We start from the raw sequence: 27,230 nt of genomic DNA on the forward strand, positions 1-27,230 counted from the left end.
CACCCTGAGTCTCTACTACACCCTGAGTCTCTACTACACCCTGAGTCTCTACTAGACCCTGAGTCTCTACTAGACCCTGAGTCTCTACTAGACTCTGAGTCTCTACTAGACCCTGAGTCTCTACTACACCCTGAGTCTCTACTACACCCTGAGTCTCTACTAGACCCTGAGTCTCTACTAGACCCTGAGTCTCTACTAGACCCTGAGTCTCTACTAGACCCTGAGTCTCACCTAGACCCCGAGTCTCTACTAGACCCTGAGTCTCTACTAGACCCTGAGTCTCACCTAGACCCCGAGTCTCTACTACACCCTGAGTCTCTACTAGACCCCAAGTCTCTACTAGACACTGAGTCTCTACTACACCCTGAGTCTCTACTACACCCTGAGTCTCTACTAGACCCTGAGTCTCTACTAGACCCTGAGTCTCTACTAGACCCTGAGTCTCTACTAGACCCCGAGTCTCTACTAGACCCTGAGTCTCTACTAGACCCTGAGTCTCACCTAGACCCCGAGTCTCTACTAGACCCTGAGTCTCACCTAGACCCCGAGTCTCTACTACACCCTGAGTCTCTACTAGACCCTGAGTCTCTACTAGACCCTGAGTCTCTACTACACCCTGAGTCTCTACTAGACCCCGAGTCTCTACTACACCCTGAGTCTCTACTACACCCTGAGTCTCTACTACACCCTGAGTCTCTACTACACCCTGAGTCTCTACTAGACCCTGAGTCTCTACTACACCCTGAGTCTCTACTACACCCTGAGTCTCTACTACACCCTGAGTCTCTACTACACCCTGAGTCTCTACTAGACCCTGAGTCTCTACTAGACCCTGAGTCTCTACTAATCTCTACTAGACCCTGAGTCTCTACTACACCCTGAGTCTCTACTACACCCTGAGTCTCTACTACACCCTGAGTCTCTACTAGACGCTGAGTCTCTACTAGACCCTGAGTCTCTACTAGACCCTGAGTCTCTACTACACCCTGAGTCTCTACTAATCTCTACTAGACCCCGAGTCTCAAGACCCCAACGTTTGAAGATTCCGGAGTGACCGGTACACTCACTCGGACCTCGCAAACCCAACAGACGAATCACTTTGTGCGTGGACTCGCAGCCGTTCCAATTCACTCGTAAATTTATTTGAACCATCGTCACTTTGTAGATTTCGTAGCTGGTTTTTTTTTTCCCGTTTAGACTTGAAATTTATAGAATCGACTTGAAATTTCGATGGAGGAGCAGAGACATGTTTCATCATCATCAACAACAACATCAACATCATCATCATCAACATCATCATCATCATCAACATCATCATCATCAACAACATCATCATCAACATCATCATCATCATCATCAACAACATCAACATCATCATCATCATCAACATCATCATCATCAACAACATCAACATCATCATCAACATCATCATCATCATCAACATCATCATCATCATCAACATCATCATCATCAACATCATCATCATCATCAACATCATCATCATCAACAACATCAACATCATCATCAACATCAACAACATCATCATCATCATCATCAACATCATCATCAACATCATCATCATCAACATCATCATCATCATCAACATCATCATCATCATCAACATCATCATCATCAACAACATCAACATCATCATCAACATCATCATCATCATCATCGTCGTCGTCGTCGTTGATGTCCTAGTAATTTTTGTTTTCTTCGCACGGGAGGCTATAAACATCAATTTAAATTGACATCCTTTTGATTTGACTTTGTGGTTCTTTCGGTAAAGTCCACGGAAGTAGCAATAAAATGGAACAAATTGAACGACCCTCTTCTTGGTTCTTTCGGTAAAGTCGTCACGTAGAAGGGAAATAATAAAATAATAAAAATATAATAATACAAATAAAACGTTACAAAATAATAAAAATAAAACGTACTAAAATAAAAATAAAACGTACTAAAATTATTAAAATAAAACATTTAAATAATAAAAATACAATTTAAAAAATAAAACGTTATAAAATAATAAAACGTAATAAAACAATAAAAATAAAACATAATCAAATACAATTCTCACGACGTTTCGGCCACAACGCAAGCAGCCGTCCTCAGGTGAAGAACAGCGTCTGTCGGGGAGACAGCGTCTGAATGAAACACCACCAGACTCACTCAGACACTCAGTCAGTCAGTCACTCACTCAGTCACTCACTCAGTCACTCACTCAGTCAGTCACTCAGTCAGTCAGTCAGTCACTCAATCAGTCACTCAGACACTCACTCAGTCAGTCACTCAGTCAGTCACTCAGACACTCACTCAGTCAGTCACTCAGTCAGTCACTCAGTCAGTCACTCAGACACTCACTCAGTCAGTCACTCAGACACTCACTCAGTCACTCAGACACTCACTCAGTCAGTCACTCAGTCAGTCACTCAGTCAGTCACTCAGTCACTCACTCAGTCACTCACTCAGTCAGTCACTCAGTCAGTCACTCAGTCACTCACTCAGTCACTCAGACACTCACTCAGTCACTCACTCACCCAGTCACTCACTCAGTCACTCAGTCATTCAGACGCTGTCTTTCCGACAGACCTGTTCTTCACCTGAGGACGGCTGCTTGCGTTGTGGCCGAAACGTCGTGAGAATTGTATTTTATTATGTTTCATTTTTATTATTTTATTACGTTTCATTTTTATTATTTTAGTACGTTTTATTTTTATTATTTTAGTACGCTTTATTTTTGTTATTATATTTTTATCATTTTATTTTTTATTATTTTATTACTTCCCTTCTACCGAAAGAACCAAGAAGATGAATCCCTGCTTAAGGTTGCCTGTGTTGCCATCGAAACGTCCAGATTTGTTTAATATTTTTATTTCTACCCACGTGTCTTTAGCGAAAGAGCCAAAGAGAACGACATCCGCTGATTTTCAAATCTCGTGTGTTTGTCGCCGGGTCTGCGGGCAGCGAGGGAGGTGATGGTGAGATGAGCCCGTGGCCTCCGGCAGGTTCCTGTTGGCTCTGTCACTAGCCGAGTGCCAGCACTAGTACCACTACCTCTACAACTACCACCACTAGCACTACCTCTACAACTACCACTACTACCTCTACAACTACCACTACTACCTCTACAACTACCACTACTACCTCTACAACTAGCACTACTACCACTAGCACTACCACTACAACTACCACCACTAGCACTACCTCTACAACTACCACTACTACCTCTACAACTACCACTACTACCTCTACAACTAGCACTACTACCACTAGCACTACCACTACAACTACCACCACTAGCACTACCTCTACAACTACCACTACTACCTCTACAACTAGCACTACTACCACTAGCACTACCACTACAACTACCACCACTAGCACTACCTCTACAACTACCACTACTACCTCTACAACTACCACTACTACCTCTACAACTACCACCACTAGCACTACCTCTACAACTACCACTACTACCTCTACAACTACCACTACTACCTCTACAACTACCACTACTACCTCTACAACTAGCACTACTACCACTAGCACTACCTCTACAACTACCACTACTACCTCTACAACTACCACCACTAGCACTACCTCTACAACTACCACTACTAGCACTACCTCTACAACTACCACCACTAGCACTACCTCTACAACTACCACTACTACCTCTACAACTACCACCACTAGCACTACCTCTACAACTACCACTACTACCTCTACAACTAGTACTAGCACTACCACTACCTCTACAACTACTACCTCTACAACTACCACCACTACCTCTACAACTACCACCACTACCTCTACAACTACCACCACTAGCACTACCTCTACAACTACCACTACTACCTCTACAACTAGCACTACTACCACTAGCACTACCGCTACAACTACCACTAGCACTACCACTAGCACTACTACTACTACCCCCTACCACTACCTCTACAACTACCACTACTACCACTACAACTACCACCCCCTACCACTACAACTAGCACTACCACTAGCACTACCACTACTACCCCCTACCACTACCTCTACAACTACCACCACTACCTCTACAACTACCACCACTACCTCTACAACTACCACCACTAGCACTACCTCTACAACTACCACTACTACCTCTACAACTAGCACTACTACCACTAGCACTACCACTACAACTACCACCCCCTACCGCTACAACTACCACTAGCACTACCACTAGCACTACTACTACTACCCCCTACCACTACCTCTACAACTACCACTACTACCTCCTACCACTACTACCACTAGCACCTAGCACTACCACTAGCACCCCTACCACTACCACCCCTACCACTACCACTACCTCTACAACTACCTCTAGCCCCTACCACTACCACTAGCACTACCACTAGCACCCCCTAACCACTACCACTACCACCACCCCTACCACTACCACCACCCCTACCACTACCACCACCCCTACCACTACCACCACCCCTATCACTACCCCTACCCCTACCACTACCACCACCCCTACCACTACCACTACCACCACCCCTACCACTACCACCACCCCTATCACTACCCCTACCCCTACCACTACCACCACCCCTACCACTACCACTACCACCACCCCTACCACTACCACCACCCCTACCACTACCACCACCTCTACAACTACCACTACCCCTATCACTACCCCTACCCCTATCACTACCACCACCCCTACCACTACCACCACCCCTACCACTACCACAACTACCACTACCACCACCCCTACCACTACCACCACCCCTACCACTACCACTACCACCACCCCTACCACTACCACCACCCCTACCACTACCACCACCTCTACAACTACCACTACCCCTATCACTACCCCTACCCCTATCACTACCACCACCCCTACCACTACCACCACCCCTACCACTACCACAACTACCACTACCACCACCCCTACCACTACCACCACCCCTACCACTACCACTACCACCACCCCTACCACTACCACCACCCCTACCACTACCACCACCTCTACAACTACCACTACCCCTATCACTACCCCTACCCCTATCACTACCACCACCCCTACCACTACCACCACCCCTACCACCACCACCACCACCTCTACAACTAAGTAGTCTCCCTGTCACGAGCCAAGAGAAACCTGGGGGGGGGGGGGGGGGCGAGTGGGGGGGGGGGGGAATTTAGATGCCAATTTTCACTTCTGCAGCTGCAACTGCTGCAACTGCTGCAACTGCTGCAACTGCTGCAACAGCTGCAACTGCTGCAACTGCTGCAGCAGCTGCAACTGCTGCAACTGCTGCAACTGCTGCAACAGCTGCAACTGCTGCAACTGCTGCAACTGCTGCAACTGCTGCAACTACTGCAACTGCTGCAACTGCTGCAACTGCTGCAACTGCTGCAACTGCTGCAACTGCTGCAACAGCTGCAACTGCTGCAACTGCTGCAACTGCTGCAACTGCTGCAACAGCTGCAACTGCTGCAACTGCTGCAACTGCTGCAACTGCTGCAACTGCTGCAACAGCTGCAACTGCTGCAACAGCTGCAACTGCTGCAACTGCTGCAACTACTGCAACTGCTGCAACAGCTGTTGCTGTTTGGGAGGGGAAAACCGGAGTGCCCGGAGAAAACCCCACCGTACGTACGCACACACACACACACATACACGCGTGTATGTGTGTGTGTCTATCTGTGCGTGTCTATCTGTGTTTGTAGTGTGTCTGTGTATGTGTGTGTGTGCGTGTGTGTCTGTGTGCGTGTATGTATGTGTGTGTCTGTGTGTGTGTCTGTGTGTGTGTCTGTGTGTGTCTGTGTGTGTGTGTGTCTGTGTGTGTGTGTGTCTGTAGTGTGTGTGTGTGTCTGTGTGTGTCTGTGTGTGTGTGTCTGTGTGTATGTGTCTGTGTGTGTGTGTGTCTGTAGTGTGTGTGTGTATGTCTGTGTGTGTGTGTCTGTGTGTCTGTGTGTGTGTGTCTGTGTGTGTGTGTCTGTGTGTGTGTCTCTGTGTGTGAGTCTGTGTGTGAGTCTGTAGTGTGTGTGTGTCTGTGTGTGTGTCTGTGTGTGTGTCTCTGTGTGTGAGTCTGTGTGTGAGTCTGTGTGTGTCTGTGTGTGTCTCTGTGTGTGTGTGTCTGTGTGTATGTGTCTGTGTGTGTGTGTGTCTGTGTGTGTCTGTGTGTGTGTGTCTGTGTGTATGTGTCTGTGTGTGTGTGTGTCTGTGTGTGTGTGTGTGTGTCTCTGTGTGTGTGTCTGTGTGTGTGTCTGTGTGTGTCTGTGTGTGTGTGTCTGTGTGTGTGTGTCTGTGTGTGTGTCTGTGTGTGTGTGTGAGTCTGTGTGTGTGTGGGTTGTGAGGCGCTAACCCACTCACACCCCCACACACAGCTCTCTCTTCTCTCTCAACATTCAAAGCGCATTTGACTTTGGCCTACTCTTCCATGCCGCTAAAGAGGAGGGTTGAGGGGGGGGGGGTTTGGGGGTTACCCTCCCCCCACTTGCACAATCTCACTGACGAGAGAAAGACACAAATCACGTTGCGAGCAATCATCGAGCAACCGGTTGCGCTGGGGACGGAGGGGTAAAGCGAGCAATCGGCGGTTGCACGCAACTTTGCAATTTGTAATAAACAATGAAAATTGTTGTCGGTCTGCGAGCAAGTCGAACAAAAAATATCTGCGTTGCGGGCAACTCCAGAAAATTTTAGTTTTTGGGTTGCACGCAACTTAAACATTATTTATCATTTGAAAAATGTTGTTTTGTTGTTGCGCGCAACTCAAATCTTTTTTTTTTGGGTTGCACGCAACTTTATTTTTCATTTAAAAAAATGTTGTTTTGGGTTGCGCGCAACTCAAAAAAAAAATTTGGGTGGCACGCAAAGACATTTTTTGTTAAGTTGCTCGAAAAAAATATGGGTTGCACGCAACTCCCAATTTTTTTTAAAAATTATATATTAAAAATCGCGTACATTTTTGGGGGGAGGGGAGTTGCGTTCAACTCAGCAAAATGTAAAACAGTTTTTATTTTTTTTATTTTTGGTGGGGTTGCACGCAACCCAAAACTTTTTTTTGGGTTGCATGCAACTACATTTTTTGTTTATTTACAAAAAAAAATTTGCGTCGCGCGCAACTCGAATTGTTTTTTTTTTTTAGTTGCGAGCAACTGGAGAAAAAACTGGGTTGCACGCAACTAAATTTTTCATTTAAAAAATGTTGTTTTGGGTTGCGCGCAACTCAAAAAAAAAATTTGGGTTGCACACAAATACATTTTTTGTTAAGTTGCTCGAAAAAAATATGGGTTGCACGCAACTCCCAATTTTTGTAAAATTATATATTAAAAATCGCGTTCATTTTTTTTTTGGGGGGTGGATTCCGTGCAACTCAGCAAAATGTAAAACAGTTTTAATTTTTTTTTATTTTTGGTGGGGTTGCACGCAACTCAACTTTTTTTTGGGTTGCATGCAACTACATTTTGTTTATTTAAAAAAATTAATTTGTGTCGCGCGCAACTCGAATTTTTTTTTTCAGTTGCGAGCAACTGGAGAAAAAAGACGGGGTTGCACGCAACTAAATTTTTCATTTAAAAAAATGTTGTTTTGGGTTGCGTGCAACTCAAAAAAAATGGGTTGCGCGCAACTCCCATTTTTTTTATAGGTTAAAAAAATCGCGTTATTTTTTTGAGAGGGAGTTGCGTGCAATTCAGTAAAATGTTAAATATTTTTTTTTATTTTTGGGGGGGTTGCACGCAACTCAAAACTTTTTTTTGGGTTGCATGCAACTACATTTTTTTTTATTTGAAAAAATTAATTAGTGTCGCGCGCAACTCGAATTATTTTTTTTTTCAGTTGCGAGCAACTGGAGAAAAAACGGGGTTGCACGCAACTACATTTTTCGTTTAAAAATATTGCGCAACTACATTTTTTGTTGTTAGATGCTCGAAAAATATGGGTTGCACGCAACTCCCAACATTTTTAAAAAAATAAAAAATCGCGTTCATTTTTTTTTTGGGGGGGTGGATCCGTGCAACTCAGCAAAATGTAAAACAGTAAAAAAAAATATATTTTTGGTGGAGTTGCACGCAACCCAAAACTTTTTTTTGGGTTGCATGCAACAACTTTTTTTTTTATTTACAAAAATAAATATGCGTCGCGTGCAACACGAATTTTTTTTTTCAGTTGCAAGCAACTGGAGAAGAAAAACTGGGTTGCTCGCAACAAAATTTTTCAATTAAAAATGTTGCGCAACTACATTTGTTGTTGTTAGTTGCTCGAAAACATGGGTTGCACGCAACTCCCAATTTTTTTTTTTTTATAAAAAATCGCGTTCATTTTTTTTTTGGGGGGGGGGGGTGTGGTTCCGTGCAACTCAGCAAAATGTAAAACAGTAATTTTTTTTTATTTTTGGTGGGGTTGCACGCAACTCAAAACCTTTTTTTTTGAGTTGCATGCAACTAGACATTTTTTTTATTAAAAAAAATATTTTTTTGCGTTGCGCGCAACTGATAATCATTTTTTTTTTCCAGTTGGCGCAACTCAACAATTGTTTTGGGTGCGAAACTAGAACATTAACTGGGTTGCAATCAACCCCTAGCCACTACCCACCCTACCCACTACCCACCCTAGCGAGTGAGTGAGTGCGAGTGAGGTGCGTGTGGAGCGGGGGTGACATCACGGCACTTACACACTAACGGGGACATTTAGCAAACTTTTCACGACCACCACCACCACCACCACGACCACCACCACGACCACTTTCTAACATCAAATGACGATCATCTTCACTTCGCTAAACCACCCCGCGGCCCTTCTCCCCCGGTAAACATCATCATCATCGTCGTCATCATCAACATCAACAGCATCAACATCATCAACAACATCGTCAACATAATCAACAACAAACTCATCGTCATCATCATCGTCGTCGTCATTTTTTGTTTTCGCGATTTCCTTTCAAACCGGTCAGCTCGTCAAACACCGCGGTAGCGATGTCACTTCCTGTACCCTCAACGGGCGATGTCACTTCCTGTCCACACGGTGACATCACTTCCTGTACCCTCAACGGGCGATGTCATTTCCTGTCTCCGTGGCGACGTCACTTCCTGTACCCTCAACGGGCGATGTCACTTCCTGTCCACACGGTGACATCACTTCCTGTACCCCAACGGGCGATGTCACTTCCTGTCCGTGCGGTGACATCACTTCCTGTACCGCAACAGGCGATGTCACTTCCTGTCCGTGCGGCGACATCACTTCCGCTACCCCCACAGGCGATGTCACTTCCTGTCCGTGCGGCGACATCACTTCCTGTACCGCAACAGGCGATGTCACTTCCTGTCCGTGCGGCGACATCACTTCCGCTACCCCCACAGGCGATGTCACTTCCTGTCCGTGCGGTGACATCACTTCCTGTACCCCCACAGGCGGTCACTTCCTGTCCGTGCGGCGACATCACTTCCTGTACCTCCACAGGCGATGAAACCTTCGCCCCACCCACCCACCCACCACCCCACCCACTGAAATCGTCGTCGTCAAATACATTTTTTTTTTGCATTTTTTTTATCATTTCTTCTTTTAAAAAAAAACTTAGGCCAAACGGAACGGTGCCGAGCTAAGGGGGAGGGGGAAAGGAAAACCACGAAAAGAAATAAAATAACCCCCCCCCCTCTCACCCCCCTCTCACCTCGACAAATCGGGAAGGAGTGGAAGGAGGGTAAGGGGCAATAAAAACTAAAATTTTGTAAAAAGAAATTGGTAAAAAGTTTTAAGAAACACTTCTCGACCACCCCACCCACCCACACCGCCAGGATGTGACATCACTTCCTCTCAGCGGCTGTGACATCACTTCCTCTCCCCGGCTGTGACATCACTTCCTCTCCGCGGCCATGATGTCACTTCCTTTCCATGACTGTATGTCACTTCCTCTCAGCGGTTTTGACGTCACTTCCTCTCCCCGGCTGTGACGTCACTTCCTCTCCCCGGCTGTGATGTCACTTCCTCTCCACCGCTGTGATGTCACTTCCTCTCAGCGGCTGCGATGTCACTTCCTCTCAGCGGCTGTGACGTCACTTCCTCTCAGCGGCTGTGATGTCACTTCCTCTCCACGGCTGTGACGTCACTTCCTCTCAGCGGCTGTGATGTCACTTCCTCTCAGCGGCTGCGATGTCACTTCCTCTCAGCGGCTGTGACATCACTTCCTCTCAGCGGCTGTGATGTCACTTCCTCTCCACGGCTGTGACGTCACTTCCTCTCAGCGGCTGTGATGTCACTTCCTCTCAGCGGCTGTGATGTCACTTCCTCTCCCCGGCTGTGATGTCACTTCCTCTCCCCTGGCTGTGACATCACTTCCTCTCCACGGCCGTGATGTCACTTCCTCTCCCCTGGCTGTGATGTCACTTCCTCTCAGCGGCTACCCAATCCCATCCATTCCCCCCCCCATCTTGTCACTTGCTGTAGAACGATAAAAATAAAACAAAATAAAATCATGAATATAAAACATAATAAAATAATAAAAATAAAACATAATAAAATACAATTCTCACGACGTTTCGGCCACAACGCAAGCAGCCATCCTCAGGTGAAGAACAGGTCTGTCCAGAAGTCATTCAGACGCTGTCTTCTCGACAGACGCTGTTCTTCACCTGAGGACGGCTGCTTGCGTTGTGGCCGAAACGTCGTGAGAATTATTTTATTATGTTTTATTTTTAATATTTTATTGTTTTATTTGTATTACTTAATATTATGTTTTATTACTTTATTATGTTTTATTTTTATTATTCTAGCATGTTTTATTCGTATTATTTTATTGTGTTCAATTTTTATTATTTTATTATTTCCCTGCTACGAGAGACTTTAATTTGTTATCTTATGATGTTTTATTTTTATTATCTTACTACTTCAATTCTACGCGACGACTTCACCGAAAGAACCCAGCAGATGAGTCCCTCCCTGCAGTCACGAAAGAATCTTCGAATCAAAATGTCACTTTCTGTCGTCCTTCCCCAATGGCCCCCCTCTGTTCCCTCCACCGCTCGCCCAGAGAATACTGGGGTCACCCAGCAACGGACTATGCTGCTGCTGCTGATGCTGCTGCTGATGCTGCTGCTGCTGATGCTGCTGATGCTGCTGCTGCTGTTGCTGATGCTGCTGCTGCTGATGCTGCTGATGCTGCTGCTGCTGCTGCTGCTGCTGATGCTGCTGCTGATGCTGCTGATGCTGCTGCTGCTGATGCTGCTGATGCTGCTGCTGTTGATGCTGCTGCTGCTGTTGCTGCTGTTGCTGTTGCTGCTGCTGCTGATGCTGCTGCTGCTGATGCTGCTGATGCTGCTGCTGCTGTTGCTGATATGGCCCGGAGACCCCCAGCAAGGCTTTCAAAGCCCTCCCTTCCTCCGCAAACTGTGGGGAGGACTGCGATTGCGACGACGCTGTAACGGCCGTGCCTCCGGCGATGGGCGAGCGGGCCAGGGGCGAGCTCGCGGCGGGAGGAGGAGGAGGGTGGACGCCGCGGGGGGGCGACGGGTGGTGGAGCAGCCCCACGCCGCCCTGAGGGGACGGGTGACTCGTGCGTCCACCGCCCCGGGGGGACGATGACCTCACCAACACCATCTGCACCCCGTGCGGATGCTGCTGCTGCTGCTGCTGCTGATGATGATGATGATGCTGCTGCTGCTGCTGCTGATGATGCTGCTGCTGCTGCTGCTGGTGGTGGTGGTTGTGGGGCAGGTGACCGGATGATTGGAGGGGCGGTCGATGAGGCTGCACAACGGAGGAGTGTCCGGGGGGAAGGCCGGGGTGGTGGTGGTGGTGGTGGTGTTGTTGTTGGCTACCACCGTTACCACCACCACCACCACCGATGATACCTCCACCGCCACCACCACCACCGTTACCACCACCACCACCGATGATACCACCACCACCACCACCACCGATGCTGATGCCTCCACTGCCAACAACACCTCCAACACGATGGCCAGGAACCAGCTGATGTCCGCCCTGGTGGTTCGGTGTTAGTTGCACACCAACGCCACCACCACCACCACCACCTCCAACGCCACCACCACCACCACCACCACCGATGCCACCACCAACACCACCGCCACCACCACGATGGCCAGGAGCCAGCTGTCCGCCCCGGTGGTTGGGAGTGAGCTGCCCGCCACCACCACCACCACCAACAACACCGCCACCAACACCACCACCACCACCGCCACCACGATAGCCAGGAGCCAGCTGTCCGCCCCGGTGGTTGGGAGTGAGCTGCCCGCCACCACCGCCACCACCGCCACCACGAGTGGCGACGACGCCGACACCACCACGACCCAAGTGGCCGCCCTGGAAAAATTGGCCCAACAAGAGGCCACCACTTTGATGTTGTTGATGTTGTTGATGCTGTTGTTGTTGTTGTTGATGTTGTTGCTGCTGCTGCTGCTGCTGTTGTTGTTGATGATGTTGATGCTGCTGGTGGTGACTCAACAGCGGCGGTTGTTGTTGTGGTTGTTGTGGTTGTTGTTGTTGTTGTGTTTGCCCAGCCGCCTTGTGTCCTTGCGGCCCCAACTGCGCTGAACGGGGGAGTTGTTGCTGTTGTCCGAGCTGAGCCCTCGGAGACTCAGCCGACGACGACGCGAACGACGTGGACTTTGTAGAAGCCATGGACTGTGTAGACGTTGAGGACTTTGTAGAAGCCATGGACTGTGTAGATGCCATGGACTGTGTAGACGTTGAGGACTTTGTAGAAGCCATGGACTGTGTAGATGCCATGGACTGTGTAGACGTTGAGGACTTTGTAGAAGCCATGGACTGTGTAGATGCCATAGACTTTGTAGAAGCAGATAACTTTGTAGATGCCGGGCACGTGGAGATCGGGGCGTTGGGAGACACGATGATGCGGGAAGAGAACTGATGCTGATTCTTCTGCTGATTCTGCTGATTCTGTTGAATCTGCTGCTGCTGATGATGCTGCTGCTGATTTTTTTGCTGATTCTGATGCTGATTCTGCTGCTGAATCTGCTGCTGCTGCTGATTCTTCTGCTGCTGCTGTTGAATCTGATTCTGCGGCTGCTGCTGCTGCAGTTGTTGCAAACTGGTAGATGTGGAGGCGTTTTTCTGGCCGGGCCTCCCATCATTCTGTAGGTCGCACAAAGACAAAGATACCCCGTGTAGCCTTCGAACACACCGTCAAGGGGTGGTCAACATCTACCACGACCTCCTGTAGACCAGGCGAGGTGGTCAACAACATCTACCACGACCTCCTGTAGACCAGGCGAGGTGGTCAACATCTACCACGACCTCCTGTACACCAGGCGAGGTGGTCAACATCTACCACGACCTCCTGTGGACCAGGCGAGGTGGTCAACAACATCTACCACGACCTCCTGTAGACCAGGCGAGGTGGTCAACATCTACCACGACCTCCTGTAGACCAGGCGAGGTGGTCAACGTCTACCACGACCTCCTGTAGACCAGGCGAGGTGGTCAACATCTACCACGACCTCCTGTAGACCAGGCGAGGTGGTCAACGTCTACCACGACCTCCTGTAGACCAGGCGAGGTGGTCAACGTCTACCACGACCTCCTGTGGACCAGGCGAGGTGGTCAACAACATCTACCACGACCTCCTGTAGACCAGGCGAGGTGGTCAACATCTACCACGACCTCCTGTAGACCAGGCGAGGTAGTCAACAACATCTACCACGACCTCCTGTAGACCAGGCGAGGTGGTCAACAACATCTACCACGACCTCCTGTGGACCAGGCGAGGTGGTCAACAACATCTACCACGACCTCCTGTAGACCAGGCGAGGTGGTCAACATCTACCACGACCTCCTGTACACCAGGCGAGGTGGTCAACATCTACCACGACCTCCTGTGGACCAGGCGAGGTGGTCAACAACATCTACCACGACCTCCTGTAGACCAGGCGAGGTGGTCAACATCTACCACGACCTCCTGTAGACCAGGCGAGGTGGTCAACGTCTACCACGACCTCCTGTAGACCAGGCGAGGTGGTCAACGTCTACCACGACCTCCTGTGGACCAGGCGAGGTGGTCAACAACATCTACCACGACCTCCTGTAGACCAGGCGAGGTGGTCAACAACATCTACCACGACCTCCTGTAGACCAGGCGAGGTGGTCAACATCTACCACGACCTCCTGTAGACCAGGCGAGGTGGTCAACAACATCTACCACGACCTCCTGTGGACCAGGCGAGGTGGTCAACAACATCTACCACGACCTCCTGTAGACCAGGCGAGGTGGTCAACATCTACCACGACCTCCTGTAGACCAGGCGAGGTAGTCAACAACATCTACCACGACCTCCTGTAGACCAGGCGAGGTGGTCAACAACATCTACCACGACCTCCTGTAGACCAGGCGAGGTGGTCAACATCTACCACGACCTCCTGTAGACCAGGCGAGGTGGTCAACAACATCTACCACGACCTCCTGTAGACCAGGCGAGGTGGTCAACATCTACCACGACCTCCTGTAGACCAGGCGAGGTGGTCAACAACATCTACCACGACCTCCTGTGGACCAGGCGAGGTGGTCAACAACATCTACCACGACCTCCTGTAGACCAGGCGAGGTGGTCAACATCTACCACGACCTCCTGTAGACCAGGCGAGGTAGTCAACATCTACCACGACCTCCTGTAGACCAGGCGAGGTGGTCAACATCTACCACGACCTCCTGTAGACCAGGCGAGGTGGTCAACAACATCTACCACGACCTCCTGTAGACCAGGCGAGGTGGTCAACATCTACCACGACCTCCTGTAGACCAGGCGAGGTGGTCAACATCTACCACGACCTCCTGTAGACCAGGAGAGGTGGTCAACAACATCTACCACGACCTCCTGTGGACCAGGAGAGGTGGTCAACATCTACCACGACCTCCTGTAGACCAGGCGAGGTGGTCAACATCTACCACGACCTCCTGTAGACCAGGCGAGGTGGTCAACATCTACCACGACCTCCTGTAGACCAGGCGAGGCGGTCAACATCTACCACGACCTCCTGTAGACCAGGCGAGGTGGTCAACATCTACCACGACCTCCTGTAGACCAGGCGAGGCGGTCAACATCTACCACGACCTCCTGTGGACCAGGAGAGGTGGTCAACATCTACCACGACCTCCTGTAGACCAGGCGAGGTGGTCAACATCTACCACGACCTCCTGTAGACCAGGCGAGGTGGTCAACATCTACCACGACCTCCTGTAGACCAGGCGAGGTGGTCAACATCTACCACGACCTCCTGTAGACCAGGCGAGGTGGTCAACATCTACCACGACCTCCGGTAGACCAGGCGAGGTGGTCAACATCTACCACGACCTCCTGTAGACCAGGCGAGGTGGTCAACAACATCTACCACGACCTCCTGTAGACCAGGCGAGGTGGTCAACATCTACCACGACCTCCTGTAGACCAGGCGAGGTGGTCAACAACATCTACCACGACCTCCTGTAGACCAGGCGAGGTGGTCAACATCTACCACGACCTCCTGTAGACCAGGCGAGGTGGTCAACAACATCTACCACGACCTCCTGTAGACCAGGCGAGGTGGTCAACATCTACCACGACCTCCTGTAGACCAGGCGAGGTGGTCAACATCTACCACGACCTCCTGTAGACCAGGCGAGGTAGTCAACATCTACCACGACCTCCTGTAGACCAGGCGAGGTCGTCACCTCGGGGGGTAGGGGGCAGCCCGGTAACCGTGGTGACGGTGGCAGGGGGCAGCCCGGTAACCGTGGCGATGGAGGCAGGGGGCGGTCCGGTAACCGCGGCGATGGCGGGATGGGGCGGCCCGGTAACCGCGGCGACGGGGGGATGGGGCGGCCCCCACCTCGACCTTTGTGGGGGGAGGGGGGGAGAGGGGAGGGAGATTGACCAATCAGGAGGGGCGGCCATGTGGATATGTAGAGAAACAGTGTGTGTCTGTGTGTGTGTCTGTGTGTGTGTGTCTGTGTGTGTGTCTGTGTGTGTGTGTCTGTGTGTGTCTGTGTGTGTGTGTGTCTGTGTGTGTGTCTGTGTGTGTCACTGTGTGTGTCACTGTGTGTGTCACTGTGTGTGTCTCTGTGTGTGTCACTGTGTGTGTCACTGTGTGTGTCTGTCTGTGTGTATGTGTGTGTCTGTGTGTGTGTCACTGTGTGTGTGTCACTGTGTGTGTGTGTGTGTCACTGTGTGTGTGTGTCTGTGTGTGTGTGTGTGTCTGTGTGTGTCACTGTGTGTGTGTGTCTGTGTGTGTCTGTGTGTGTCTGTGTGTGTCTGTGTGTGTCACTGTGTGTGTCACTGTGTGTGTCTGTCTGTGTGTATGCGTGTGTCTGTGTGTGTGTCACTGTGTGTGTCACTGTGTGTGTCACTGTGTGTGTGTCACTGTGTGTGTGTCACTGTGTGTGTGTGTGTGTGTCTGTGTGTGTGTGTGTCTGTGTGTGTCACTGTGTGTGTGTGTCTGTGTGTGTGTCTGTGTGTGTCTGTGTGTGTCACTGTGTGTGTCTCTGTGTGTGTCACTGTGTGTGTCACTGTGTGTGTCTGTCTGTGTGTATGTGTGTGTCTGTGTCACTGTGTGTGTGTCACTGTGTGTGTGTCACTGTGTGTGTGTCACTGTGTGTGTGTCACTGTGTGTGTGTGTGTGTGTCTGTGTGTGTCACTGTGTGTGTGTGTCTGTGTGTGTGTCAGTGTGTGTCACTGTGTGTGTCACTGTGTGTGTCACTGTGTGTGTGTCACTGTGTGTGTGTCACTGTGTGTGTGTCACTGTGTGTGTGTCTGTGTGTGTGTCTCTGTGTGTGTCTCTGTGTGTGTGTCACTGTATGTGTCACTGTGTGTGTGTCTGTGTGTGTGTCTGTGTGTGTCACTGTGTGTGTCACTGTGTGTGTCACTGTGTGTGTCACTGTGTGTGTCACTGTGTGTGTCACTGTGTGTGTGTCACTGTGTGTGTCACTGTGTGTGTCACTGTGTGTGTCACTGTGTGTGTGTCACTGTGTGTGTGTGTGTGTCTCTGTGTGTGTCACTGTGTGTGTCACTGTGTGTGTCACTGTGTGTGTGTCACTGTGTGTGTGTCACTGTGTGTGTCACTGTGTGTGTCACTGTGTGTGTGTCACTGTGGGGAGCGGTGGTGTAGCGGTTAGCGCGCTGCGCTATGAACCCGGCGACACGAGTTCGATTCCCGCTCACGGCCAACACCAGTGACGATTATCTGAACCGGTCCCGGGCCTCCCCTAGGTCGACTCAGCCTCAAATGAGTACCTGGTGCGGTGTGTAAACATCGCCACTAGGGAGACAAAGGCGGTCGGGCGTGGTGCTGGCCACCCACCCCCTCGTGTACCGTTCCGGCCTTCATAGGTGCTCGCTAACAGCACTTGCCCCTACAGTCTGTTAAGGCTATACAGGGGATCTTTGTCTTTGTCTTTGTGTCACTGTGTGTGTGTCACTGTGTGTGTCACTGTGTGTGTGTGTGTGTCTGTGTGTGTGTCACTGTGTGTGTGTGTGTCTGTGTGTGTGTCACTGTGTGTGTCACTGTGTGTGTGTCACTGTGTGTGTGTGTGTGTGTCACTGTGTGTGTGTCAGTGTGTGTGTCTCTGTGTGTGTGTCTGTGTGTGTGTGTCTGTGCGTGTCTCACCCATGGCCTTGTGCTGAGAGGGACAGTCTCTGCGTACGTGTCCCGTGTCTCCGCACAGGAAGCAGCAGCGGTGTCTCTCGCTGCGCAGTGGCGGCATGAGGGCAGAGAAGTCGTCACCCGCACCGCCAGGGTCAGTGATGTCACGTGGGCGAGGCCTGCACACAGAGAGAGACACGGGGAGAGAGACACGGGGAGAGAGACACGGTGAGAGAGACACGGGGAGAGACACGGGGAGAGAGAGAGAGAGAGAGACACGGGGAGAGAGACACGGGGGGAGAGACACGGTGAGAGAGACACGGGGAGAGACACGGGGAGAGAGAGAGAGAGAGAGACACGGGGAGAGAGACACGGGGAGAGAGACACAGGGAGAGACACGGTGAGAGAGACACGGGGAGAGACACACGGGGAGAGAGACACGGGGGGAGAGACACGGGGGGAGAGACACGGGGAGAGAGACACGGTGAGAGACACGGGGAGAGAGACACGGGGGGAGAGACACGGGGAGAGAGACACGGGGAGAGACACGGGGAGAGAGAGAGAGAGAGAGACACGGGGAGAGAGACACGGGGAGAGACACGGGGAGAGAGACACAGGGAGAGACACGGTGAGAGAGACACGGGGAGAGAGACACGGTGAGAGAGACACGGGGAGAGACACGGGGAGAGAGAGAGAGAGAGAGACACGGGGAGAGAGACACGGGGGGAGAGACACGGGGAGAGAGACACAGGGAGAGACACGGTGAGAGAGACACGGGGAGAGAGACACGGTGAGAGAGACACGGGGAGAGACACGGGGAGAGAGAGAGAGAGAGAGACACGGGGAGAGAGCCACGGTGAGAGAGAGAGAGAGAGAGACACGGGGAGAGAGACACAGGGAGAGACACGGTGAGAGAGACACGGGGAGAGAGACACGGGGAGAGAGACACGGGGGGAGAGACACGGGGGGAGAGACACGGGGAGAGAGACACGGGGAGAGAGAGACACGGTGAGAGAGACACGGGGGAGAGACACGGGGAGAGAGACACGGTGAGAGACATGGGGAGAGAGACACGGGAAGAGAGACACGGGGAGAGAGACACGGGGAGAGAGACACGGGGAGAGAGACACGGGGAGAGAGACACGGGGAGAGAGAGAGACACGGGGAGAGAGACACGGGGAGAGACACGGGGGGAGAGACACGGGGAGAGAGACACGGTGAGAGAGACACGGGGAGAAAGACACGGGGAGAGAGAGACACGGGGAGAGAGACACGGGGAGAGAGACACGGGGAGAGAGACACGGGGGGAGAGACACGGGGGGAGAGACACGGGGAGAGAGACACGGGGAGAGAGACACGGTGAGAGAGACACGGGGAGAGAGAGACACGGGGAGAGAGACACGGGGAGAGAGAGACACGGGGGGAGAGAGACACGGGGAGAGATACACGGGGAGAGAGAGACACGGGGAGAGAGACACGGGGAGAGAAACACGGGGAGAGAGACACGGGGAGAGAGACACGGGGAGAGAGACACGGGGAGAGAGACACGGTGAGAGAGACACGGGGAGAGAGAGACACGGGGAGAGAGACACGGTGAGAGAGACACGGTGAGAGAGACACGGGGAGAGAGAGACACGAGGAGAGAGACACGGTGAGAGAGAGAAAGACACGGGGAGAGAGACACGGGGAGAGAGAGACACGGTGAGAGAGACACGGGGAGAGAGAGACACGGGGAGAGAGACACGGGGAGAGAGACACGGGGAGAGAGACACGGGGAGAGAGACACGGGGAGAGAGACACGGGGAGAGAGACACGAGGAGAGAGAGACACGAGGAGAGAGACACGGTAAGAGAGAGAGAGACACGGGGAGAGAGACACGAGGAGAGAGACACGGTGAGAGAGAGAGAGACACGGGGAGAGAGACACGGTGAGAGAGAGAGAGAGACACGGGGAGAGAGAGACACGGGGAGAGAGAGACACGGGGAGAGAGAGACACGGTGAGAGAGACACGGGGAGAGAGAGACACGGTGAGAGAGACACGGGGAGAGAGACACGGGGAGAGAGACACGGGGAGAGAGACACGGTGAGAGAGAGAGAGAGACACGGGGAGAGAGACACGGGGAGAGAGAGACACGGTGAGAGAGACACGGTGAGAGAGACACGGGGGGAGAGACACGGGGAGAGAGAGACACGGGGAGAGAGAGACACGGGGAGAGAGACACGGGGAGAGAGACACGGGGAGAGAGACACGGGGAGAGAGACACGGGGAGAGAGAGACACGGGGGGAGAGAGACACGGGGAGAGAGACACGGGGAGAGAGAGACACGAGGAGAGAGACACGGTGAGAGAGAGAGAGACACGGGGAGAGAGACACGAGGAGAGAGACACGGTGAGAGAGAGAGACACGGGGAGAGAGACACGGTGAGAGAGATAGACACGGGGAGAGAGAGACACGGGGAGAGAGAGACACGGGGAGAGAGAGAGAGACACGGGGAGAGAGACACGGTGAGAGAGAGAGAGAGACACGGGGAGAGAGAGACACGGGGAGAGAGAGACACGGTGAGAGAGACACGGGGAGAGAGAGACACGGTGAGAGAGACACGGGGAGAGAGACACGGGGGGAGAGACACGGGGAGAGAGAGACACGGGGAGAGAGACACGGAGAGAGAGACACGGTGAGAGAGAGAGAGACACGGGGAGAGAGACACGGTGAGAGAGAGAGAGACACGGAGAGAGAGACACGGGGAGAGAGACACGGGGAGAGAGACACGGGGAGAGAGACACGGGGAGAGAGACACGGGGAGAGAGACACGGGGAGAGAGAGACACGGGGAGAGAGACACGGGAGAGAGACACGGGGAGAGAGAGACACGGGGAGAGAGAGACACGGGGAGAGAGAGACACGGGGAGAGAAACACGGGGAGAGAGACACGGGGAGAGAGACACGGGGAAAGAGAGACACGGGGAGAGAGACACGGTGAGAGACACGGGGAGAGAGACACGGGGAGAGAGAGACACGGGGAGAGAGACACGGAGAGAGAGAGACACGGTGAGAGACACGGTGAGAGAGACACGGGGAGAGAGACACGGGGAGAGAGACACGGAGAGAGAGAGACACGGTGAGAGAGAGACACGGTGAGAGACACGGGGAGAGAGACACGGGGAGAGAGAGACATGGGGAGAGAGACACGGGGAGAGAGACACGGAGAGAGAGAGACACGGTGAGAGACACGGTGAGAGAGACACGGGGAGAGAGAGACACGGGGAGAGAGACACGGGAGAGAGACACGGGGAGAGAGACACGGGGAGAGAGAGACACGGTGAGAGACACGGGGAGAGAGACACGGGGAGAGAGAGACACGGTGAGAGACACGGGGAGAGAGACACGGGGAGAGAGAGACACGGGGAGAGAGACACGGGAGAGAGACACGGGGAGAGAGACACGGGGAGAGAGAGACACGGGGAGAGAGACACGGGGAGAGAGACACGGGGAGAGAGACACGGGGAGAGAGACACGGGGAGAGAGACACGGGGAGAGAGAGACACGGGGAGAGAGACACGGAGAGAGAGAGACACGTGAGAGACACGGGGAGAGAGAGACACGAGGAGAGAGACACGGGGAGAGAGACACGGGGAGAGACACGGGGAGAGAGACACGAGGAGTTGCGTGAGAGTTGCGTGAGAGTTGCAAGCGAGTTGCGTGAGAGTTGCGTGAGAGTTGCGAGCGAGTTGCGTGAGAGTTGCGTGTGAGTTGCGTGAGAGTTGCGTGAGAGTTGCGCGAGTTGCGCGAGAGTTGTGCGAGAGTTGCGAGCGAGTTGCGTGAGAGTTGCGAGCGAGTTGCCAGCGAGTTGCGTGAGAGTTGCGTGTGAGTTGCGTGGGAGTTGCGCGAGTTGCGCGAGAGTTGCAAGCGAGTTGCGTGAGAGTTGCAAGCGAGTTGCGTGAGAGTTGCAAGCGAGTTGCGTGAGAGTTGCAAGCGAGTTGCGTGAGAGTTGCAAGCGAGTTGCGTGAGAGTTGCGAGCGAGTTGCCAGCGAGTTGCGAGCGAGTTGCGTGCGAGTTGCGTGTGAGTTGCGTGAGAGTTGCGCGAGTTGCGTGAGAGTTGCGTGAGAGTTGCAAGCGAGTTGCCAGCGAGTTGCCAGCGAGTTGCAAGCGAGTTGCAAGCGAGTTGCAAGCGAGTTGCGTGTGAGTTGCGTGCGAGTTGCGTGCGAGTTGCGTGCGAGTTGCGTGCGAGTTGCGCGAGAGTTGCGTGAGAGTTGCCAGCGAGTTGCCAGCGAGTTGCGAGCGAGTTGCGTGCGAGTTGCGTGTGAGTTGCGTGAGAGTTGCGCGAGTTGCGTGAGAGTTGCAAGCGAGTTGCGTGAGAGTTGCGCGCGAGTTGCGTGAGAGTTGCAAGCGAGTTGCGTGAGAGTTGCCAGCGAGTTGCCAGCGAGTTGCGAGCGAGTTGCCAGCGAGTTGCGTGTGAGTTGCGTGAGAGTTGCGCGAGTTGCGTGAGAGTTGCGTGAGAGTTGCGAGCGAGTTGCCAGCGAGTTGCGCGAGAGTTGCAAGCGAGTTGCGTGAGAGTTGTAAGCGAGTTGCGTGAGAGTTGCAAGCGAGTTGCGTGAGAGTTGCAAGCGAGTTGCGTGAGAGTTGCGAGCGAGTTGCCAGCGAGTTGCGAGCGAGTTGCGCGCGAGTTGCGCGCGAGTTGCGCGCGAGTTGCGCGCGAGTTGCGCGCGAGTTGCGCGCGAGTTGCGCGCGAGTTGCGCGAGAGTTGCGCGCGAGTTGCGCGCGAGTTGCGCGCGAGTTGCGCGCGAGTTGCGCGCGAGTTGCGCGAGAGTTGCGCGCGAGTTGCGCGAGAGTTGCGTGCGAGTTGCGCGCGAGTTGCGCGAGAGTTGCGCGCGAGTTGCGCGAGAGTTGCGCGCGAGTTGCGCGAGAGTTGCGTGCGAGTTGCGCGCGAGTTGCGCGAGAGTTGCGCGCGAGTTGCGCGCGAGTTGCGCGCGAGTTGCGCGCGAGTTGCGCGCGAGTTGCGCGCGAGTTGCGCGCGAGTTGCGCGAGAGTTGCGCGCGAGTTGCGCGCGAGTTGCGCGCGAGTTGCGCGCGAGTTGCGCGCGAGTTGCGCGAGAGTTGCGCGCGAGTTGCGCGAGAGTTGCGTGCGAGTTGCGCGCGAGTTGCGCGAGAGTTGCGCGCGAGTTGCGCGAGAGTTGCGCGCGAGTTGCGCGAGAGTTGCGTGCGAGTTGCGCGCGAGTTGCGCGAGAGTTGCGCGCGAGTTGCGCGAGAGTTGCGTGCGAGTTGCGCGCGAGTTGCGCGAGAGTTGCGCGCGAGTTGCGCGAGAGTTGCGCGCGAGTTGCGCGAGAGTTGCGTGCGAGTTGCGCGCGAGTTGCGCGAGAGTTGCGCGCGAGTTGTGTGCGAGTTGCGCGCGAGTTGCGTGCGAGTTGCGCGCGAGTTGCGCGCGAGTTGCGACCTGCGTTTCTTGGGGCAATCCTTCATGAAGTGGCCGATCTTGCCGCAGATTCGGCAGCAGCGGTCGTTGGGAGCCACCTCGCCATCAGTCAGCAGCTCGGCAGACAAGAGATATTCCTACACGCAGAGAGACAGAGACACACAGTGAGACACAGAGAGAGACAGAGAGAGACACACACAGTGAGACACAGAGAGAGAGACACACACAGTGAGACACAGAGAGAGACAGAGAGAGACACACACAGTGAGACACAGAGAGAGAGACACACACAGTGAGACACAGAGAGAGAGACACAGAGAGAGAGACACACACAGAGAGACACAGAGAGAGAGACACAGAGAGAGAGTGTACGTGTGTGTCACTGTGTGTGTATCTGTGTGTGTGTGTGTGTCACTGTGTGTCACTGTGTGTGTCACTGTGTGTGTGTCACTGTGTGTCACTGTGTGTGTGTCTCACTGTGTGTGTGTCTATCTGTGTGTGTATGTGTGTGTGTGTGTCACTGTGTGTGTGTATGTGTGTGTGTGTGTCACTGTGTGTGTGTGTGTCACTGTGTGTGTGTGTGTCACTGTGTGTGTGTGTGTCACTGTGTGTGTGTGTGTCACTGTGTGTGTGTGTGTCACTGTGTGTGTGTGTGTGTAACTGTGTGTGTGTCACTGTGTGTGTGTCACTGTGTGTGTGTCACTGTGTGTCACTGTGTGTGTGTCACTGTGTGTGTGTCACTGTGTGTCACTGTGTGTGTGTCACTGTGTGTGTGTGTGTCACTGTGTGTGTGTGTGTCACTGTGTGTGTGTGTGTCACTGTGTGTGTGTGTGTCACTGTGTGTGTGTGTGTCACTGTGTGTGTGTCACTGTGTGTGTGTCACTGTGTGTGTGTCACTGTGTGTGTGTCACTGTGTGTGTGTCACTGTGTGTGTCACTGTGTGTGTCACTGTGTGTGTGTGTGTCACTGTGTGTGTCTGTGTGTGTGTCACTGTGTGTGTCACTGTGTGTGTCACTGTGTGTGTGTGTGTCTGTGTGTGTGTCACTGTGTGTGTCACTGTGTGTGTGTGTCACTGTGTGTATCTGTGTGTGTGTCACTGTGTGTGTCACTGTGTGTGTGTGTGTCACTGTGTGTATCTGTGTGTGTGTCACTGTGTGTGTCACTGTGTGTGTGTGTGTGTCTGTGTGTGTGTCACTGTGTGTGTCACTGTGTGTGTGTGTGTGTCACTGTGTGTGTCACTGTGTGTATCTGTGTGTGTGTCACTGTGTGTGTCACTGTGTGTGTGTGTGTCTGTGTGTGTGTCACTGTGTGTGTCACTGTGTGTCACTGTGTGTGTGTGTGTCTGTGTGTGTGTCACTGTGTGTGTGTGTGTGTCACTGTGTGTGTGTGTGTGTCACTGTGTGTGTGTGTTACTGTGTGTGTGTCACTGTGTGTGTGTCACTGTGTGTGTGTCACTGTGTGTGTCACTGTGTGTGTGTCACTGTGTGTGTCACTGTGTGTGTCACTGTGTGTGTGTCACTGTGTGTGTCACTGTGTGTGTGTTACTGTGTGTGTGTCACTGTGTGTCACTGTGTGTGTCACTGTGTGTGTGTGTCACTGTGTGTGTGTCACTGTGTGTGTCACTGTGTGTGTCACTGTGTGTGTGTCTGTGTGTGTGTCTGTGTGTGTGTCACTGTGTGTGTCACTGTGTGTGTCACTGTGTGTGTCACTGTGTGTGTGTCACTGTGTGTGTCACTGTGTGTGTCACTGTGTGTGTCACTGTGTGTGTGTGTCACTGTGTGTGTGTGTCACTGTGTGTGTGTGTGTCACTGTGTGTGTGTGTGTCACTGTGTGTGTGTGTGTCACTGTGTGTGTGTGTGTCACTGTGTGTGTGTGTGTCACTGTGTGTGTGTGTGTGTGTCACTGTGTGTGTGTGTGTCACTGTGTGTGTGTGTGTCACTGTGTGTGTGTCTGTGTGTGTGTCACTGTGTGTGTGTCACTGTGTGTGTGTCACTGTGTGTGTCTCTGTGTGTGTCACTGTGTGTGTGTCTGTGTGTGTGTCACTGTGTGTGTCACTGTGTGTGTGTGTGTCACTGTGTGTGTCAGTGTGTGTGTCACTCACCATGAACGAGCGGTAGGGGTGAGGAGGTGCGGCTATCGGAGTCCCAAATACGCGGCGACCATTCACCAGCGCCTTGCGGATATAGTTAGTCACTGTGACACACACAGTGACACACACAGTGACACACACAGTGACACACACAGTGACACACACAGTGACACACACACACAGTGACACACACACAGTGACACACACACAGTGACACACACACACACAGTGACACACACACACACACAGTGACACACACACAGTGACACACACACAGTGGCACACAGTGACACACACAGTGACACACACAGTGACACACAGTGACACACACAGTGACACACACAGTGACACACAGTGACACACAGTGACACACACACACACAGTGACACACACACAGTGACACACACACAGTGACACACACACACACAGTGACACACACACACACACAGTGACACACACACAGTGACACACACACAGTGACACACACACACACAGTGACACACACACACAGTGACACACAGTGACACACACACGCAGTGGGTGAGTGAGTGAGTGCCTAAGTGAGTGAGTGAGTGTCTGAGTGAGTGAGTGACTGAGTGAGTGAGTGAGTGGGTGAGTGAGTGAGTGGCTGAGTGAGTGAGTGAGTGGCTGAGTGACTGAGTGAGTGAGTGAGTGGGTGAGTGAGTGAGTGGCTGAGTGAGTGAGTGAGTGGCTGAGTGAATGAGTGGTGAGTGAGTGGGTGAGTGAGTGGGTGAGTGAGTGAGTGAGTGCCTGAGTGAGTGAGTGAGTGCCTGAGTGAGTGAGTGGGTGAGTGAGTGAGTGGCTGAGTGAGTGAGTGAGTGAATGAGTGAGTAGCTGAGTGAGTGAGTGAGTGAATGAGTGAGTAGCTGAGTGAGTGGTGAGTGAGTGAGTGCCTGAGTGAGTGAGTGAGTGAATGAGTGAGTAGCTGAGTGAGTGGTGAGTGAGTGAGTGTCTGAGTGAGTGAGTGGCTGAGTGAGTGAGTGGTGAGTGAGTGTTTGAGTGAGTGAGTGAGTGGGTGAGTGGGTGAGTGAGTGAGTGGTGAGTGAATAACTGAGTGAGTGGTGAGTGAGTGAGTGTCTGAGTGAGTGAGTGGGTGAGTGAGTGGATGAGTGAGTGAGTGGGTGAGTGAGTGGTGAGTGAGTGACTGAGTGAGTGAGTGGTGAGTGAGTGATGAGTGAGTGGTGAGTGAGTGGGTGAGTGACTGAGTGAGTGAGTGACTGAGTGAGTGAGTGGTGGGTGAGTGAGTGACTAAGTGAGTGACTGAGTGAGTGAGTGACTAAGTGAGTGAGTGACTGAGTGAGTGAGTGAGTGGTGGGTGAGTGGTGAGTGACTAAGTGAGTGAGTGGGTGACTGACTGAGTGAGTGACTGAGTGAGTGAGTGAGTGACTGAGTGAGTGAGTGACTAAGTGAGTGAGTGAGTGAGTGTCTGAGTGAGTGAGTGACTGAGTGAGTGAGTGACTGAGTGAGTGAGTGACTGAGTGAGTGACTGAGTGAGTGACTAAGTGAGTGAGTGAGTGAGTGACTGAGTGAGTGAGTGAGTGACTGAGTGAGTGAGTGACTGAGTGAGTGACTGAGTGACTGAGTGACTGAGTGAGTGAGTGAGTGACTAAGTGAGTGAGTGAGTGAGTGACTGAGTGACTGAGTGACTGAGTGAGTGAGTGACTAAGTGAGTGAGTGGTGAGTGAGTGGTGGGTGAGTGGTGGGTGAGTGGTGAGTGAGTGGTGAGTGAGTGACTGAGTGACTGAGTGACTGAGTGAGTGAGTGACTAAGTGAGTGAGTGAGTGAGTGACTGAGTGACTGAGTGAGTGAGTGACTAAGTGAGTGACTGAGTGAGTGACTGAGTGACTGAGTGACTGAGTGAGTGAGTGAGTGACTAAGTGAGTGAGTGAGTGACTGAGTGACTGAGTGAGTGAGTGACTAAGTGAGTGAGTGGTGAGTGAGTGGTGGGTGAGTGGTGGGTGAGTGGTGAGTGAGTGGTGAGTGAGTGACTGAGTGACTGAGTGAGTGAGTGACTAAATGAGTGAGTGAGTGAGTGAGTGACTGAGTGAGTGAGTGACTAAGTGAGTGACTGAGTGAGTGACTGAGTGACTGAGTGAGTGAGTGACTAAGTGACTGAGTGAG

The 27,230-nt window shown here is 52.4% G+C and overlaps 2 protein-coding genes across 2 annotated transcripts in view; both read right to left on the reverse strand.

Annotated features, from left to right (window-relative positions):
- Positions 1 to 1,138: 1,138 nt before the first annotated feature.
- Positions 1,139 to 9,443, reverse strand: LOC144954070 (uncharacterized). Its single transcript, XM_078884650.1, has 3 exons — positions 9,413 to 9,443; positions 4,087 to 4,175; positions 1,139 to 3,858 (listed from the first exon to the last, which is right to left on the reverse strand). The coding sequence occupies exons 1-3, from the start codon at positions 9,441 to 9,443 to the stop codon at positions 3,025 to 3,027; spliced, it is 954 nt and encodes a 317-aa protein (XP_078740776.1). The 3' UTR covers positions 1,139 to 3,024.
- A 1,202-nt stretch (positions 9,444 to 10,645) lies between these two features.
- Positions 10,646 to 27,230, reverse strand: part of LOC144954072 (uncharacterized) — a 65,550-nt gene continuing 48,965 nt past the window's right edge. Inside the window, exons 13-17 of the mRNA XM_078884652.1 lie at positions 25,101 to 25,192; positions 23,021 to 23,136; positions 17,615 to 17,769; positions 15,684 to 15,847; positions 10,646 to 13,114 (exon numbers count right to left, since the gene is read on the reverse strand). Of these exons, the coding sequence (XP_078740778.1) occupies positions 10,973 to 13,114; positions 15,684 to 15,847; positions 17,615 to 17,769; positions 23,021 to 23,136; positions 25,101 to 25,192 (2,669 nt within the window). The 3' untranslated portion in view covers positions 10,646 to 10,972. The remainder of the gene's footprint in view (positions 13,115 to 15,683; positions 15,848 to 17,614; positions 17,770 to 23,020; positions 23,137 to 25,100; positions 25,193 to 27,230) is intronic.

Source organism: Lampetra fluviatilis, unplaced genomic scaffold (genome assembly GCF_964198595.1).
Source record: "Lampetra fluviatilis unplaced genomic scaffold, kcLamFluv1.1 SCAFFOLD_201, whole genome shotgun sequence".
Lineage (NCBI taxonomy): Eukaryota > Metazoa > Chordata > Hyperoartia > Petromyzontiformes > Petromyzontidae > Lampetra > Lampetra fluviatilis.